The sequence below is a fragment of the Dipodomys merriami genome, unplaced genomic scaffold (assembly GCF_024711535.1).
Source record: "Dipodomys merriami isolate MVZ:Mamm:240054 unplaced genomic scaffold, mDipMer1.0.p SCAF_1, whole genome shotgun sequence".
NCBI classification, from domain to species: domain Eukaryota; kingdom Metazoa; phylum Chordata; class Mammalia; order Rodentia; family Heteromyidae; genus Dipodomys; species Dipodomys merriami.
In genome coordinates this window covers 72,066,578-72,084,999 of record NW_027202270.1, presented here as the reverse complement: position 1 = coordinate 72,084,999, position 18,422 = coordinate 72,066,578, and the positions used below count along the sequence as shown (strand labels likewise).

At 35.9% G+C, this 18,422-nt stretch overlaps 1 protein-coding gene across 5 annotated transcripts in view; it reads right to left on the bottom strand.

Annotated features, from left to right (window-relative positions):
* Positions 1–18,422, bottom strand: part of Lrp1b (LDL receptor related protein 1B) — a 1,866,674-nt gene that overhangs the window by 66,191 nt on the left and 1,782,061 nt on the right. For all 5 annotated transcript variants that reach the window (XM_070023764.1, XM_070023773.1, XM_070023793.1 and 2 more), the window contains one exon: positions 3,069–3,230. In XM_070023764.1, the coding sequence (XP_069879865.1) occupies positions 3,069–3,230 (162 nt within the window). The remainder of the gene's footprint in view (positions 1–3,068; positions 3,231–18,422) is intronic.

The window sequence follows — 18,422 nt, the reverse complement described above, 5'->3', positions numbered from 1 at the left end:
AATAGAGAGTACATGAATAATTTTGGAAATAAATGCCTGCATGTATATAGTCTCAATGCCAGAAAGAATGGCATCACCTCAATTGATATAGTTATGCATGTGGTCTTGCTAGAATTAAGGACAGGTTACAAATTTAGAATGGACCAGAATGAGAATCTATGCTTGGTGTTGTTTGTTCCTATCCAAGTCTTTAGCACTTGTAAAACTGATAGAGTTGTAAAGCAACAAGAAATCATGAGTCCTTATACAATGACTACTTTTGCAGTCAATGTACACTGTGTAAAAAATGAACAATGTTACTTGTAGATAGGGATGGGGGGATGGGGGAAATGGAGAACAGCAGATGTGGTGACATTGTCCAGGAATCATTGTACTCATAACCTGACTTTTGCGATCATAATCCCTTTGTACAGTTAGTTAATATTCAGAAACAAAAGCACAAGCTGGGCACAAATGGCTCACATCTGTAATCCTAGCATCTCAGGAGGCTGAGATCTGAAGATTGAGATTCAAAGTGTGCCCGGACAGGAAAATCCATGAGACTTTTTTTTTTTTTTTTTTGGTCGTGGGCCTTGAATTCTGGGCCTGGGCGATGTCCCTCAGCTCTTCAGCTCAAGGCTAGCGCACTACCACTTGAGATACAGTACCACTTCCGGTTTTCTCATGGTTTATTGGAGATAAGAATCCCATGGACTTCCTGCCTGGGCTGGCTTTGAACCCGAATCCTAGGATTGTAACCTCCTGAGTAGCTAGCCACAGGCACCCTGCTTGCATGAGACTTTTTAAAATACGTTTTTTATTGTAAAGATACTGTACAGAGAGGTTACAGTTACATGAGTAAAGTAATGAGTACACTTCCTATCAAACATTGTTGCCTCCTCCTTTCGTTTCCCCGACCATCCTTTCCCTTCCACCTCCACAACTATCACCCCCCTCCCCACCTAAATTGTAAAGTTCGTTTTCAGCATGCCGTCTTGTACATCTCATTATTAACAATAAGTCAACCTATATCCTTATTTAAGCATTTTGTTTTTTCCTTTCTCCTCCCCAAATTAGAGAAATGTATATACAAGATGCAGGGCACTGACTATCAAATACAGTGTAAACAGGGGTTATACTGTGGGGGAAGAACATACAAAGAAACAAAAAAAAATCACATGGTAAATTATAAATATGTTAGAAACAATTACAAGCAAGCAAGAAAAAACAAAACAAAACTTGTGTCCCAATCTTGGGATTCATTTTGCTTAACATCATCTTATCTGGTCATACGTACATAGCTTTTGGCCTTTTCTACTTTTCCCAGACATATACTAGTTATTGCAAATAAGGGAAACAAGTTTACTGGAAAACCAGAAATGGTTCTGTGGTTCAAGAGCTCTTGCCTTGAGCTGAAGAGCGCAGAGACAGCTCCTAGGCCCAGAATTTAAGCCCCACGACCAACCAAAAAAAAAGAAATAGAAAGAAACAAAGATGTAATAAATAAAAAAATAGAGATAGAATAAAGTTGAATGCATGGCTCAAGCAGTAGATCAACAGCATCACAGCATCACAGCAACTAGAGCAAGTGGGAAGCCCAGAGTTCAAACGCCAATGATCCCTCCTCCCCACACACACCTAATAAAACAAAAGTTAGTCTTTAGGCTATGCCAGGCACTCACAAATGCAATCCTTGTTATTCATGGAGCTAAGACCCAAAGGATCACAGTTGAAAGCAAGCCAAGGTTGAGGAGTGAAAGAAACCTTCAAAAAAATGCGAGCCTAGGGGAGTGGTTCCAATGATAAAAGAATAGTTCAACAGGCAACATGAGCAAAAGGAAAATCCTGACTTCAAATTCTGGTACCAATTTTTTAAAAAAGTAAATTAGTGGTAGTTGTGTGTTGTGATATGAGTGTGGGTGATATGATAGAAATAGTCTGATATAAATATGGATACCTGTGTAACTAGAACATATGTTTTTAAAAGATTGACATCTTTTAAGAAGAAATCTGGACCAGTGATAGAAAAATAGTTATTGAGCTGGGGGTATTGGCATTTATAGATACCAAGAAGAGCCTGGCCCCACACAAGAAGAATTAACTTTCAGAAACAAAAAAGAAATTGAAAATTAAATTCTTTTACAATGTTGGCAGATGTAGCCACATGCAATATCAGGGACAAGGCATTTTGATTTCTTCAGATACTCCAGTGAATGCAGGTTAATTTTTTTCTATTGCATATGCTTCATGGAATCCTCAGAAACTGAGGTCAGGCTCTTTGAGGTCTTCAAAAGATCACAAATCATCTGTAGATAAAATACTAAGTATTGTGTTTTAAGGTTATATGTCCTGAAGTTGGATTCACTAAGTTGAAATGTTGGCTTCATAACTGTTGTCTGACTGATATTCAAAGGCTATTTCTCCTTGTTATTGTTTTCAGTAAATAAGAAGGAATAAAAGTAATACCTTGAATGCTCATAAGATTAAATGAATACATATAACTAATGAAAGAAAATGAATTATGAGCAGAGTCTCTAAATACAGAGTTCAACAAATATATGCAAAATGGAAGTCATTTTTATTACAAATAAAATATTTGATAGTGATGGCTGTTTTATTACATTTTGATGGTAAATTGGAGAGTTCTTGTAATTTGAGGACAAGGAGAATGGAAGTAGCAAACCTTCAGAGAATACCTGCAACTCAGTTTTGGGAATTCAAGTGAGACCAGCAGAAACAATTATGTTTCCCTTTAGTTGCACTACCATGGATTCCAGAGGTAGAGTTGTGACTACAGTATCCATGGATGAATTCTTCCAGGACAGTACAACAGAGGAGAAGAAGAAGCAAGAGAATTGAACATGTATTAAAGGATTGGGCCATGGAGTCTAATCTGGAAATGGGTAAGAAGGGTAAAACCTCATGAAGAAAGGGATGAAAAACAATTTAAGTAGGTACTTAAGCTTGAGGGAATAAAATGGAATAGTAGGGAGTGGCTGAAATCAAGAGAGCAGAGTTACAAGAAGGCTTTTCAGCATGAATATTACACCACACTGCCAACTCCTCCTTTGTAAGTGTCATGCACTTACAGTACTGACATCTGTCTCCAGTGTAATCAGCCGGGCAGTTGCAGTGAGGCTGATTCCCAATGGTCACAACACAGGTTCCTCCATGTTGACAAAAGTCTTCACAGACTGTCTTCCCACAATTTGGTCCAGTAAATCCCAGTGCACAGATACAGGCGGGTCTTCCTGTGGGAAAAATAAAGAGTAATGAAAAATAGATCGTTAAATTTGGATGGCTTAGGTTTGTGGAATTGTCACTGGATAAGAGCCAAAAGATGAGATTTCTGTTCAATGTAAGTGGATAACTTGTTCTGAAACTTGTTCTGCAACTACAAAATCTTTGGTCTCAGATTTTCTCTTTATCAAGGAAACCTAGATTTAAAAAAGTCGTTTAAGGATTCAGGTGGACCTGTTGCAACAAGGAGAATTACAAAATGTCATGTCAAAGCAAGCTTTACAATGTCGGTGTGGGGGGGGGGAGGGGGATATGATTGGGTGGGGGGGAGGGGGGAGGCTGGGAAGGGAGGTGAAGGGTAAACAAAGGAGGAGGCTGCAATGCTTGGTAAGAAATGTATGCATTATCCTGTCAATGTAATTGTAACCCCTCTGTACAGTATGTTCTCAAATAAAATAAAATAAAATTTAAATTAAAAAAAAGTATCCGAAGTTTGTATTTTGGACTTAATTTCCACATATGAGAAAAAATATGTGTCCTTTGTCTCTCTGACTTACTTCACCTGATATACCTCAGTTTAAGGTCCATTTATTTTCCTGCAAATAACATAATTGAACACAGGGTTATAACATATACTCACAAATTAATTAAAGGATGGTATGCCTATAAGAGAAGACGAATGGTGTTAATCCTTTGAAAAATAAAATGAATACTAGGAAGCTGAAACATGTTCTGAGAAGTGGGAGGGGGAGGGGTAATGAGAATAAGGTGGGCACAGGAATGACAGGAGGAAAGGTGAGCAAATACAATGATTATATTCAATTTATATTATGTGAAAATTGAACCCTGCAACTTGAGAGTAGGATTGGGAGGGGAATAGAGGAGAACAATGGAAGAGGTTTAACTAGATCAAATATACTAAGATCTTGAAAAGAATTATATTTGCATAATATGTCCTTATATGTTTATTCTTATGCACTTGTTATTCTTTGTACTACTCTTACTCCATTTCTATGTCCAATCAATTTTCTTCTACTTATATGCAACAAAATAGATTGTATTTTATTAGAATATAAAATATAATCTTAGTTCCCAATGCATAGTCCTAATCTCCCAACCACTGCCAAGTCAACACAAAGTCTCATTTTACAATTGAGAAACTATTTTAAGAAGTTTGAAATAGATATAGGTTATAAAAGAATTACATTGTTAATATTAGATAATTCACTTTATTTAAATATACATATTCTATTCAGCACATTGTACTTAGAGTATTAATTTTTATAATAATAATATATTTACCTATAAGAAATACCATGCATAATTTTTTTATTCTCTTATGAATCAGAAGTTTCTATAAAATTCAGAAGTTGGATGTAAATTGTACTAGGCAGAAAATATATGGGTCATACTCCAAATTATTCTTTATTTGCTTTGTCTGAGCTAACAGCAGAATGAAAGCAAGCAGTTTTTAGGTATTTTGAACCTAGCCCTGTAAACATTTGTATTGGGAATAATTCTCTAATTCCTCGTCTATCAATGAATGGTGATAATGTAATGTGGAAGAACTAGTTCTAAAAAATGAGAATGAGAATTTATAACATTGTAGGAAAGAAAGAAGAAAAGAAGAAGAAGAAGAAGAAGAAGAAGAAGAAGAAGAAGAAGAAGAAGAAGAAGAAGAAGAAGAAGAAGAAGAAGAAGAAGAAGAAGAAGAAGAAGAAGAAGAAAAAGAAGAAGAAGAAGAAGAAGAAGGACGAGGAGGAGGAGGAGGAGGAGGAGGAGGAGGAGGAGGAGGAGGAGGAGGAGGAGGAGGAGGAGGACAGGAGGAGGAGGAGGAGGAGGAGGAGGAGGAGGAGGAGGAGGAGGAGGAGGAGGAGGAGGAGAAGAAGGAAAAGAAAGAGAAGGAGGAGGAGGAGGAGGAGGAATAGTAGTAGGAGGAGGAGGAGGAAGAGGAGGAGGAGGAAGAGGAGGAGGAGGAGGAGGAGGAGGAGAGGAGGAGGAGGAACAACAGCAGCAGGAGGAGGAGTTCTGTCATATACAAGCCTCTTCTAAACAGAACTCAGTATCACTTGTTGACTAGCATTAGAAAGCAGCCATTCATCTTGTCTACCATTGTTAAGATGGACGCATTGTTAAAAATGTAGGAGAAATGGATGTGTGCAAGAATAAGATTTAAAGCGTGAAAATGGTATAATTTTCATCTGCTGTACAGATTCTATACTGAAACACATGCCTATATTTTCTGAAAAATATTCCAAAGTGAAGTAAACAATTCCAAATTTAAAAGGAACATAACATACCTATCCTAAAGAATAAACAAATTGAAGCTATACAATAAATAATGTTATTTTGAAAGGATTCCACAAAGTATTTCAAAAATATTCTAAAGTATTTCAAAAATACTTTAAAACCCTAAATAAACAAAGTAATGTATATTATTGTAGTGAATAACATTGTTACAATTTATAACTTATAAATTATATTCAATTCATTTGGTGTGAGATAAATATCTTTTCTTAGCCTGAAGGAGCAGGTAAATTCTATGTAACTAATTAGTTTTTTATGTTCAGTATTTCTGCTGCAAAATAATTTCTTACTGATTTTAGTTATTTTTTTTTCAGTTTTGCAGTCATTGGCATTGAACCAAAGTATCTTTTGTTGCTCATTAGTGGTGAAAAATAAAGATACAAACATGAGAACAAACATCAGTATTAAGCAAAGAAGTTGATAATTTTAAAACATGGTTACTAATGGAAATTAGAGCCCAGAACAAAAGTTTTAATTCCATTTCTGAAATAAGAGCCTATGAATGACTTACTAGGGAAATAGAGCATATATCAGTGGCACTCATTAGGCAGAGACAAAGATGAAATAAACAGTGTGGATAGATGATAGCAAAGTGTTTTAGAACAATCGGAACTAAGAAGTAGGATGTGAAAACTGTAGATACATAGCTTTCTCTCCTACTTTTCCAGTTTCTTTTAATAATGACGAGTGAACAAAGGAAATGAAAGAAGTTTTGAAAGAGACAAACAGTATCTGAGGAAGCACTTGGAAATTCTTCCACCTCAGTAACTTGGGATGTGACTCTGTGCTTTCATCTATTCTACAGCTGTTTCAAAATGAGGACAGAGTGACCAGGTTCTTCCCCAGCTAGCAGATGTCCCACATCATTTAGAGTCCAGCTGAATTATTTTCAAATGCTTCCTTTTTTCTTCCTTTGAAGTAAAGATTTCTTTTGGATGAGTGAAAAAATTTCACATTCAGAGAACAATTATCCAGCCGAAACTCTGTGGTGATACAACAGATCTTTTGTTTGCTGATGGGAAATAAACCATCTGTTGCAGAATTGTATAACAGGTTCTCTCTAATATTTTCAAGAATCTCTCTGGGTGCACCCTAACAAGTTGCACTGGACTCATTTATAAAGAGTTTTGAGGGAGTAGAATTTGATTGTGATATTTGAAAAGGAAACAACAGTGTTTGAGTATAGATTCAAAGCGGTGATGTAGTCAGAGAGCTAGGGAGTTGATAACCTCCATGGAGAAAACAATCTAAAAGTATCCACATACTGACCAGAGGATGGAGGGGGAGGAACTGTTTCTGAGCTTTAAATCAGTCTAGTTTCTATAGCATCCTCAATACAGACTGTAAGAGTTTGTGTGCATTTTCAGACTGCCTGGATATTCATAGTCTATCTCTACCAATTAATCTCTTTTCTTTGCTTATATATTCCTGGATAAATTGGAGATAATAATAATCCCTAGTTCATGATAATGTTCAGAATTACTCATCACTAATGAGATTGCATTTCCAGCCCTATCATGCTGAAAGAGAGTATATAATTATATTTAGCACAGATTATTCCTATTCTTATTGACTGACATTCACTATTTAGTTGTATTCACACAAGTACAATAAGACTTTAGGCAAATCATTCCAAATTTTTACTAATTGCACACTTTCCCTCCATTATTAAAGGAAAAAATTCAATGTATTTTTTATTCAGGATCTGAGGCTTAAATTCAGGGCCACACTTTTTGTTTGGCTTTATTACCTAAATCTTGTTCCCTACCACTTGACCTATACCTTCACTGCTGGCTTTTTGATGTTTAAGTGAAGATAACCATATCATAGTCTTTTCTGCCCAGTCTGGCTTTGAGTCAGCATTCTCAGACCTGAGCTTCCTAAGTCACTAGGTTATAGGCTCTGTCATCAAATTTCAGCTCAATTTTCTTTCATGTGAGTGACAGAACAAAGTTACAATTCTCATCAACTTGACTCTGACCTCAACATTTTCAAACTGTGAGGACTAGGCCCTCCATACTTCTTTATTTTCTAGACATGCTTGAATATTTTTTTAAAAAGTAATAATGTACAATAAAAACAAAAGAATCAATATCTACCAGTGCATCTGCATAAATACGAGGGTTGGTAGATACTGTTGTTTTGTCAAAAGAAACTTATTGCTTCCAATTTCTACAATAGATTTGTAAAGTAAAATATTCAAACATAAAAGAACATTCCAATCCTTCACTGGGGTTATAGCTGGTATTCTTTTTTTTTGCTTTACAAAATATAATATCTTAATGTATTTTATTGGTGTGTTTTAAGGAAAGAGGCTAAATTTATTGATATGAACATTTTCCTTGTACAAATGGATTCTGGTGTTAAAGAAAGTTTGGGGCTGGGGGCTGGGAAGGTGGCTCAGTGGTAGAGCACTTGCCTTGCATGCCTGAGGCCCTGGGTTCAATTCCTCAGCACCACATAAGCAAAATGAAAAAAGCCAGAAGTGGTGCTGTGGCTCAAGTGGTAGAGTGCTAGCCTTGAGCTGAAGAGCTGAGGGACAGCGCCCAGGCTCAGAGTTCAGGCCCCATGACCAGACCCTCCCCCCCAAAAAAAGAAAGAAAGTTTGGGGATGGTGGAGAAGCTGGGGATTAACCAAGCTCTTGCTTAGAAACCAGTTTTAGTGTTCCAGTGAAAAGTCCAAGGCTAGAGAGTCACACATGCCATCATAGTACAGAGAGTTTGGCCTGAGAGGAAAAATTCAGGCAGCTTGGTAAAGAAGACAGATTCTTGCACTTGCTGGTGTCTGCAGCAGCAGAGGTGGCTGCTGCTGCCATGGCCACCATATCAACACACAGAGCCTGGGACAGAGGTGCCAGAGACAGTGTGAGAACAAATTCTACTTACCACCAACAAGAACTGGCAGGGAGAGGAAATCTTCATCCTGCTGGCCACAGCCAGTCACAGAACTTGGATGGCTCAGAAACAAAGGAAAAGGTGGGAGTACTCCACAAGACATCCTCGCTTCTCAACAGTAGCAGCATTGAGAAGGTAGCCCTTCACCCACCACCAGAGAAGAACTCCATCTTTGAAACTAACAAAAAGTGGGCCATAGCAGGTAGCATGTAACTCAAGTCTTGGAAGAAGACAACAAGAACCATTCAACAGGTCAAAGGAAACTGACCTGTGGGGCTCAGCTCCACTTCTTGGGAAAGTTGCCCTTCTCAGGCAGTGCAAGTCACACCCTTGGCCAGGTGACTTCTTCACTGGGTAAACAGAACCAGAGGCTACCCCACCCCTCTGTGGCAAAGGCAGCAGCCCCAGCTGCAGAGGGTCAAAGAAAAACAATTGGAAATTCAGTACATGCAAATCTTGAGAATCTTGAGAATGGCTCCAGGCTACACTGTGTGTCTCAAGAGTTAGCTATAAATCAACAAAGAATTGGTTCTTCGAAAAAAATTAACAAAATTGACAGACCCTTAGCAAATCCTATACGAAAAAGAAAAGAACACACCCAAATAAACAAACTCAGAGATGAGAATGCTAACATCACCACAGAAATAACCAAGATTCAGAACAATATAAGGGCATACTTCTCAAAACTATATGCTAATAAGCTTGAGAATCTGGAAGAAATAGACACATTTCTAGCAAATATTGACATATCTACACTAAACAAAGATGATTTACTCTTATCAAGCATCAAAATAGAAATAGTAATAAGAGACCTCCCACCTAAGAAAAGCCCAGCACAGAATGGATTTACAGTTGAATTCTACATGGCCTTCAAAGCAGAACTCACACCAATACTCCTCGAATTCTTCAATGAAATTGAAAGTTTACTAATAAACTCTTTCAATGAAGCCATCATAACCCTCATCCCAAAGCCATGCAGGGACTCATGATAGAAAGAGAATTATAGACCCATTTCTTTGATGAACATTGATGCAAAACTTCTCAACAAATTTTTGGCCAATCGACTTAAAAAATTCTTCAAAAACATCATACACTATGACCAAACAGTATTCATTTCAGCGATGCAAAGCTGGTTTAATATATGCAAATCAATTCATATAATTCATCATATCAACAAGAAGAAGGATATTAACCACATAATTATCTCAGTAGATGCAGAAAAAGCATTTGTCAAGATCCTACACTCTTTATTATGAAAGCACTGGGAAAAAACTGGGAAAAAAAACTGGGAATCCATGGAACATTCCTCAATATAATAAAGGCTGCATATAACAAACCTACAGCCAGCACTAAATTTAATGGCAAAAAGCTAAAGCCATTTCCTCTTAATTCAAGAATGAGGATGTTCACTCTTCAGTTTAGTATTAGAATGACTAGCTAGAGCAATGAGACAAGATGGAAACATAAAGGGGATCCAAATAAGGAAAGATAAAGTAAAACTCTCCCTCTTTGCAGCTGACATGATCTTGTATTTAAAGAACCCATGAACTCCACTTCCAAATTACTTGATATGATACAAAACTTTGGCAAAGTAGCAGCGTATAAAATTAGCCTTCAAAAATCAATGGCTTTTCTGAATGCCAATAACGAGAAGAGCACGGCTGAAATCAGAAAAGCAATTCCTTTTGTAATAGCCCTCCCCCACACACAAAATAAAATATCTAGGAATTACCTACAGAAGTAAAGGACCTCTATGATGAAAACTTTAAAAATTTGAAAAAGGAAATTAAAGCAGATCTAGGGAAGTGGAAAAACCTCCCATGGTCCTGGATTGGGAGGATTAGCAGTATGAATATGGCTATACTACTAAAGGCTATCTACAAATTCAATGCAATACCTATCAATATCCCAACTCATTATTTAATGAAATAGAAGAAGCAATCCAAAAATTCATATGGAACTATAAGAGATCCCAAATAGCAAAAACAAGCCTTAGCAGAAAGAACAATGCTGGGGGGATATCAATACCAAATTTCAAACTCTACTACAAAGCCATAGTAATCAATCCAGGTTGTTACTGGCACAAGAACAGACCTCAGGACCAATGGAATAAAACCAAAGACCCAGAAGTAAACCCACAGACCTATAGCCAACTAATCTTCAATAAGGGAGATTAAGAAAATAGAATGGAAGAAAGACAGCCTCTTCAGTAAATGGTGCTGGCAAAATTGGTTAAACACTGGTAGAAAACTAAAGCTAGCTCCTTATATATCACCCTGCACCAGAATCAACTCCAAATGGATCAAAGACCTCGGAGTCAAAGCAGATTCATTACAGGAAGGAATAGGAGAAACTCTAGAGCTCATTAGCACAGACAGAAATTTTCTTAATGAGGACCCAGAAACACAACAATGAAAGAAATTTTGGATAAATGGGACAAATGGGGTTGCATCAAACAGCAGATCTTCTGCATGGCAAAGGACGCTAACAAGATGAATAGGAAGCCCATGGATTGGGAGAAGATCTTCACTAGCCATACAACAGATAAGGGCTTCATATCTAAAATATACTTAGAACTCAAAAAATTAAATCCCCCAACAACAAATCCTCAAAGAAACAACTGCCCGATTAATAATGAACCTAAAGAGAGACTTCTCTGAAGAGGAAATAAGAATGCTCAATAAACACAATTTTCTAGCCAAAAAAGAAATGCAAATCAAAGCAACATTGGGATTCCACTTCACGCCAGTTAGAATGGCTATAATCAAGAACGAAAGTAACAACAGATGCTGGAGGGGAGGGGGCTAAAAGGGAACCCTACTGCATTTTTGGTGGGAGTGTAAACTTGTTCAGTCACTTTGGAAAGGAGTATGGAGGTTCCTCAAAATATTACACATAGAGCTCCCCTATGACCCAGCGATCCCACTTCTGGGCATTTATCCAAAGATTCACAAACAAGGATATCCTAAAGCTACCTGCACAACTGAGTTTATCACGGCATTATTCACCATAGGTAATATATGGAACCAACCCAGATGTCCCTCATTAGATGAATGGATTAAGGAATCATAGTATATATATGGAATTCTATGCCTCCATCAGAAAGAATGACATTAGCCCGTATTTTAGGAAATAGAAAGTTTGGAAAAAAATTTATTAAGTGAACTAAGCCAGTCCCAAAGAAAAATAGATCCCATGTTTTCTCTTATTTGCAATAACTAGTGTATGTCTAGGACAAGCAAAAAAGTTCCAAAGCTATGTACCTATGACCATATAAGATGATGCTAAGTGAAATGAACCTCAAGATAAGGACACAAGAGGGTTTTATCTTTTTTGCTGTTGTTTTTAATGTAATTACAATGTACTGTTTGATTTTTTTTATTTCTTTTATATGCTCTTCCCCCATGGTATAACCCCTGTTTTCACTGTATTTGATTCCAGTGCCCTGCATCTTGTACATACATTGTTCTAGTTTGGGGAGGGAAGGGAAATAACAAAATGCTAAATTAAGGATACAAATTGACCTATTGTAACAATGAGATGTACAAGACACTACATTGAAAATGAACATTATAACTTCAGGCAGGTGGGGATGGAGGACTTTGGAAGGTGGTGAGAGAAGGGATGGTAGGGGAAAAACAAAGGAGGAGGTAACAATGCTTGATAGGAAATGTACTCATTACCTTACACATGTAACTGTAACCCCTCTGTACAGTATCCACAATAAAAAAGATTTAAAAAGTAAGTTGGGATATGATGCTCGTTTTTGCTTTACTACTTTCTTCTTTATTAAATCCCCTGATTTTTTTCTTTCAATTTTCTCTTTTCAATTTTCCTCCAAAGTTTTACAATTTACTAAACCTTAGAAATCTGTTTTCACTTGACTCTTAAGATACCATCTTTGATGTACCTATTTTTTTCCCTGACATTTTCTTTGTAATTATCTTTAAATTTTCTACTTGTATTGCTTTAAAAATGTGAACTTTGCTGGGCACTAGTAGCTTGTGTATATAATCTTAGCTACTCTAGAGGCTGAGATCTGAGATAAAGGTCCTGAATCAGGCTAGCTCCAGATGTGGAGCTGTGACTTAAATGGTACAGTACTAGCCTTGGGGGAAAAAGGCTAGAAGACAGTGCTCAGTGCTCATGTTCCAAGTTTGAGTATTGACACAAGAAAAGGAAGTGAAGGAAGCTCAGGAGGAGGAGGAAGCAGAGGAAGAGGGGGAAAGCAAGGAAGAGGAGGAGGGAGAGGAGGAGGAGAAAATGATGTAAACTCTGCTTTGGCGATACAACTAAAATTGTTATGATTCTAATAATTATCTGTCTGAACTCAGGGCTCATCCTATCTCCTAAATTTCAGACCTTCATTTTCACTTATGTGTGTGTTCTCATGTGCACATCTTGCAACTCAGTAAATTAGTATCTCCTCCTACACTGCAAAAATAAAGCATTCTTCTCATCAAATTCACTGGCATCCATGATTTCACTAGACCATAGGTTCTTCCTTAGTTGTATCTATTCCATATTCAAATTTTACCCTGTATGTTAGCTAGCAAGATTGTCAAATACATATTGTCATAGTTAACTATACAGGCCTATTGTCTGGTGAAATGTCATTGTTGTCTGAGTGTTCTAGAAGAGGTTAACACTGAAATCAGCAGACTGAGTAAATGGGATCCACCCTTACCAGATTTGTGAGTATCTTCCAGTCTATCAAGGGCCCAAAGAGAACAAGAATGTGGAGGAAGTTCAAACTTTTATTTACCTGAGATATGATTTTTTTTAAAAAAAATCAAACTACCCTGGCTTTCCTGATTCTCAGCTCTGCAAATAGTATATATTTGGTCTTCTCAGGCTCTATAAACACCAAGCTAATTTCCCTAATGAACCTCCTCAAATAATATATTAATGTATATATATGTCTTATTATTTCCTTTTTCCAGGATGTTCCTAATGCATATGCACACAATAAATGAAGCTTAATTTAAATTATTTATAGTATTTATGTTCATAGGTGAATACAAACTAGATGTGTATAAAGTTTTTCATAACAAACTGAATAAAATAAATGATTACAATATAACTGAATCACCAATTATAACTGATGCCAAATAGAGAGAAGTAACTAAAATCCCTATCTATAATCACTAATACATGCTGTTAAGGAATATACACTCTAATGCTTATAAGTAAATATTGTGGACAACCATAGTGTAATTTTAATTGCATTTATATCACATATAACTTATCCCAAAAAAAACGTAGTATCTAAAAATAAGTTGTAAATGAACTTTGTAACTTAACAAGGAGAAGAGTCAGGAACTATAACCCCTCTATACATGACCTTTGCAATAAAAAAAATTGATCACCAAAAAACTAAAAGTGAGCTGTATAGAAATTATTTCACAAATAACATTTAAAGAATAAATAAGTTAATTCACATGGATTAGTTCAAACGAACAAATATATAATTAATATTGAGCAAGATAATCCTTGCAATCATTGATAAGTAACTAAATGAATAGTAGAATTAATATCTTTAGCCTCTCTTAAGTGACATTGCATATATTGTCTGTAGCTTATAATTGGATAAATGACCTACTAATCTCCTTTCTGGTTAGCTATGTCTGAGAAGGGAGTGTACAGCTGTTGTTTGTAGTAAGAAGCAACATCTTTGGAACAGTATAGGTTATACCTGCAGATGCTAAAATTTATCAGCATCAGACCAACAGAAATTGAGCAATATATCCAAGGAATTTAACAAACTTCCTAGAATTTACTGTGCATCCAAAATAGAACAATCACTACAATACAGTATTTTTATTATATTTATGTTTAGAATTTACTACTAAAATTTTATGCTTTGTTCAATGTAACAACCAATGTAGGTTTGTTAAGAATTTTAGAATTAATGCTCTTTCTTAATTAATCATGTAGATCGATATTGACACTTGTTTCTTCAAAAATAATGCATCATCATTTAAATTTAATGAATGCATACTATGTTGACTTTTTTTGCCTAACAAAATGTAAGACTAGTGGATGTCTGTATTTAAAGAATATATTTAGCCAGGTTCTGGTGGCTCACACCTGTAATCCTAGCTACTGAGGAGGCTGAGATCTGAGGATCACGGTTCAAAGCCAGGCCCAGCAGAAAAGTCCATGAGACTCTTATCTCTAATTAACCACCAGAAAAACAGAAGTGGTGCTGTGGCTCAAGAAACAATAAATGGAGGGGCAATTGTCAATAGCATCATTTAATTAGTTGCAAAACTGCAACCACTGAAACCATTTGAAACAATTGAAACAATCAAAACCATTCTCTTGACTGCAAAACTCACTCTCCTTATAGAAATCTGTCTTGACTGCAGACAGACAACAGATTCATCTGATTAAAACAAACAAACAAACAAAAAACCCTTCGGGTGCTTTAAAAAGTGTTAGTCTTTTTAATAAAGATATTTGACCTTCTACTTACCCCCTTTATGTAAAATTGCTTTGGAATGAAAGCCAGTGCCCATTTATAAATAATTTTAGGTAGTTAACTACAGCTGTCGAGTTGTCTTAAGTATCACAAAAATTACAGAAAATTTATTTAGTAAAGCCTACAAAGAAAAGGAAGAATTTCATGCTTTATCTAACTTATCTTACAGAGACTCCTTAATATATTCTGATGTTTCAAATTATAGGTCACAATCTATATATACTCTTGGAAAGTTCATTTCCAGCCAGCACTGTGGAAAGAAGACTGGGGTATTTTTGTCTTTTCTGTAAGCCAAACTCAAGCCTTTCTGTCATTAGCCTGGAGAATCTCTAGACCTCATGAGAAACAGGATTGTTCTCTCCATATAGTCCAAACAAACCACTAACATACTCAGAAAGCCAGTAGCAGAATTAGAGTATACTATTTCCATTTTTTCACAGGTTTGTTTTAAGGATTCAAGAACCAGTAATAGAGTTAATCAGCCAATATACATTATCATGATTCTGATGATACCATTCTTAATTAAATTATTTTCTGTGTGATACTGGAGTTTGAACTTGAAGCCTGGTACTTACTAGACAAGCATTCAACTATTTGAGACATGCTCCAAACCACTTTAGATTTAACTTATCTTTTGGATTACATCTCATTTTTACTGAGGGAGAGTAACGGATCATCATCTTTAGCCTCTCATGTAGCATAGCTGGAATCACAGGTTTTTGTCACTGCATCTGGCCCCCAGTTTTAATAATACCAGTTATTATTTTATTTTAATAATAACTGTTAATTATGTAATAACTATTAATTATGGGATATTTGGAAAATACAGAAATATTGAGAAAATCTGTTTCTCATGTAGTCATTTTTAAATGTAAATATAACTGCTTTATATAATATAAAATAATGAAAAGTGGCTAAGTGGTAGAGCGCTTGCCTTGCATGCATGAGGCCCTGGGTTTGATTCCTCTGTACCACATAAGCAAAAAGAAAAAAGACTGAAGTGGCACTGTGGCTCAAGTGGTAGAGCACTAGCCTTGACCTGAAGAGCTGAGGGACAGCGCCCAGGCCCAGAGTTCAGGCCCCACAACCGGACCCCACACCCCCAAAATAAAGATAGCTATTTTGGAAAGATTATTGTAAATAGATAAAATAATAAAACACTCTCACTAAATGTCCTTCAGAATTTGTTTAGTTTAGCATATGCTGAGCCCTTTCATAAATACTCTTTTGCCTATCACACTGCTGCCCTTACACACTATATGTCATAAGGAAAACTAAATCTCTAAATGAGCAGAATAGGAGAAAGGGTGTAGGGAACGTAATGCATTTTATATAAAATCTAAAGCACAATTAATATTGCTTTCTTCCATTTCTATAGTTAACATTGTTTTGTTCTCTAACTCAATTTTACAAAGAAATCTATGTTTATTGAAAGGGACATACAGAGTATGCCCCTTTCAAAGGGCAGCAGGATAAATGTTATAACTTCATACTCTGGACTCAGTTCTTAACTAGAGTTGAGCTTCCTTTTATTATGTTCTTCGTGTGGCAATAATTTGGCAAGATATTCATCAAGAAATCCAGTAGTATAATCTGAGGTTGTGGTTGCTTATTCTTGGACAATTTATATATACATTTTCCCATTAACTTCATAGTATATAATGAGTTTCTTTTTCTCTATATACTAATTTTGCACAGGAAGTCTTTGTAGTTCCTTTCATCTTTAAACTTCAGTAAGAATTTTATAGTACTAAATAATTTATAATACAGGCTATATTTCCAATATATTATTCATCCTCAGATATGCCATATTTCATATGTGAAATGTGGGATGTTGAAATTCTTGTTTTGTATTATTTTAAATAACATTGAAGTCTTTAATTTAAAATTTATATCTTTATTAACTTATTATCTCCTTAATAAGTATTTTTAAATGACCCTTTATTGAGACAAAGGACCAATACTTTTGAAAACTTGTTCACTTTCAATTTTCATAATTGCTGAAAACAGGGATTGAGCCTTTAATATTTTCTTCAAATAGAGTTTTGGAAATGCTCCTTCAGTCCATACATTAATGGAATGACCCATTTCTTGTCTTCAACCCCTCCATATGTGCAGAAAATTTGCCTTTTCATTTGCTTATTATTCCTTTATTTCTGCTTGAATGTCAGTCATATAATCCAATGTCATTTATGTGTTGAGTTATATGGCCTTTTCTGTTTTCAATTTGGCCATCCCTGATTATAATTTTGAATTCATAAAAATACTAGTAGAGATAAATAAAATACTTACTAAGTACATCAATATCTACATTTAGGAACATGGCACACTTGTACTACTAGCTACTGGAGAGGCTAAGATCCAGAGTATCATGGTTCAAGTTCAGTAGAGGGAGATATGTCAGTGAGACTCCATCTCCAAAACAACCAGCAAAAAGCAGGGCTGGCTGGGTGCCAGTGACTCATGCCTGTAATCCTAGCTACTCAGGAGGCTGAGATCTGAGGATCAAGGCTCAATGCCAGCCCAGGTAGGAATGTCCATAAGACTCTTATCGCCAATAAACCATCAGAAAACTGGAAGTGGTGCTGTGGCTCAAGTGGCAGAACGCTAGCCTTGAGCTGAAAAGCTGAGGGATAACACCCAGGACCAGAGTTCAAACCCCATGACCACCAAAAAGAAAAAAGAAAAAAAAGAGAATTGGGGCTGAAGACATGGCTTAAATAGTAGAGCACCAGGCAGGCAAGCTGGACATACAAGGCTCTGAGTTTAAACTTCAGTATAGGCAAAATAAAAATAAATGAAAATAAAAACCTACATTAAAGACATTAGGACATAAAACTTCAATTTAAAACACCAGTCATTTAATAAATAGAGGAAGAAAAGATTTGTTGTTTACACACTTGATGTATTACACAAAACACTGAGCATTCATATAATGAGACTAAAGGAGGATATTAGGAGAGGCTCAAAAAGGCTCAATAGTTATGTGTATATGATTATAAAAAATGATGCCTATCTAAATGAACTCCAAGAAATGGAAACAAGAGGTTTTTGTTGTTTTGCTTTTTGGTTTTATTGTTTTTCTATTTTGGTTTTACTGTTTTTCTATTTTCTATTTTGTCTATTCTTTTTGTTTTCCGTACCTTTTCTCTTGTATGTAAGTTTATCTATTTGAGGGAGTATAAGGAGGAGTTCAGAAATAGTGGGAAAAAAAGGTGAACAAATGAAGTAGTGATACTCAATGAACTAGTGAGGGGGTGTCAAAAGGGAAAAACAGAGAAAATGAGGTAAGAGATGCCACTGTTCAAAAAGAAATGTACTCACTACCTGACTTAAAAAATTTGAACCCCTCTGTACATGACCTTTATAATAACAATAAAAAATTGATAGTTTAAAATCATGGTTTGTGACCATAACAATCCACAATCTAGATATACCTCTGGTTTGAAAACCTTCAGCACTTCAATAATTTTCATTTGAATTTGAGTGAATAGGAAGGATAATTAATTCCATCCAC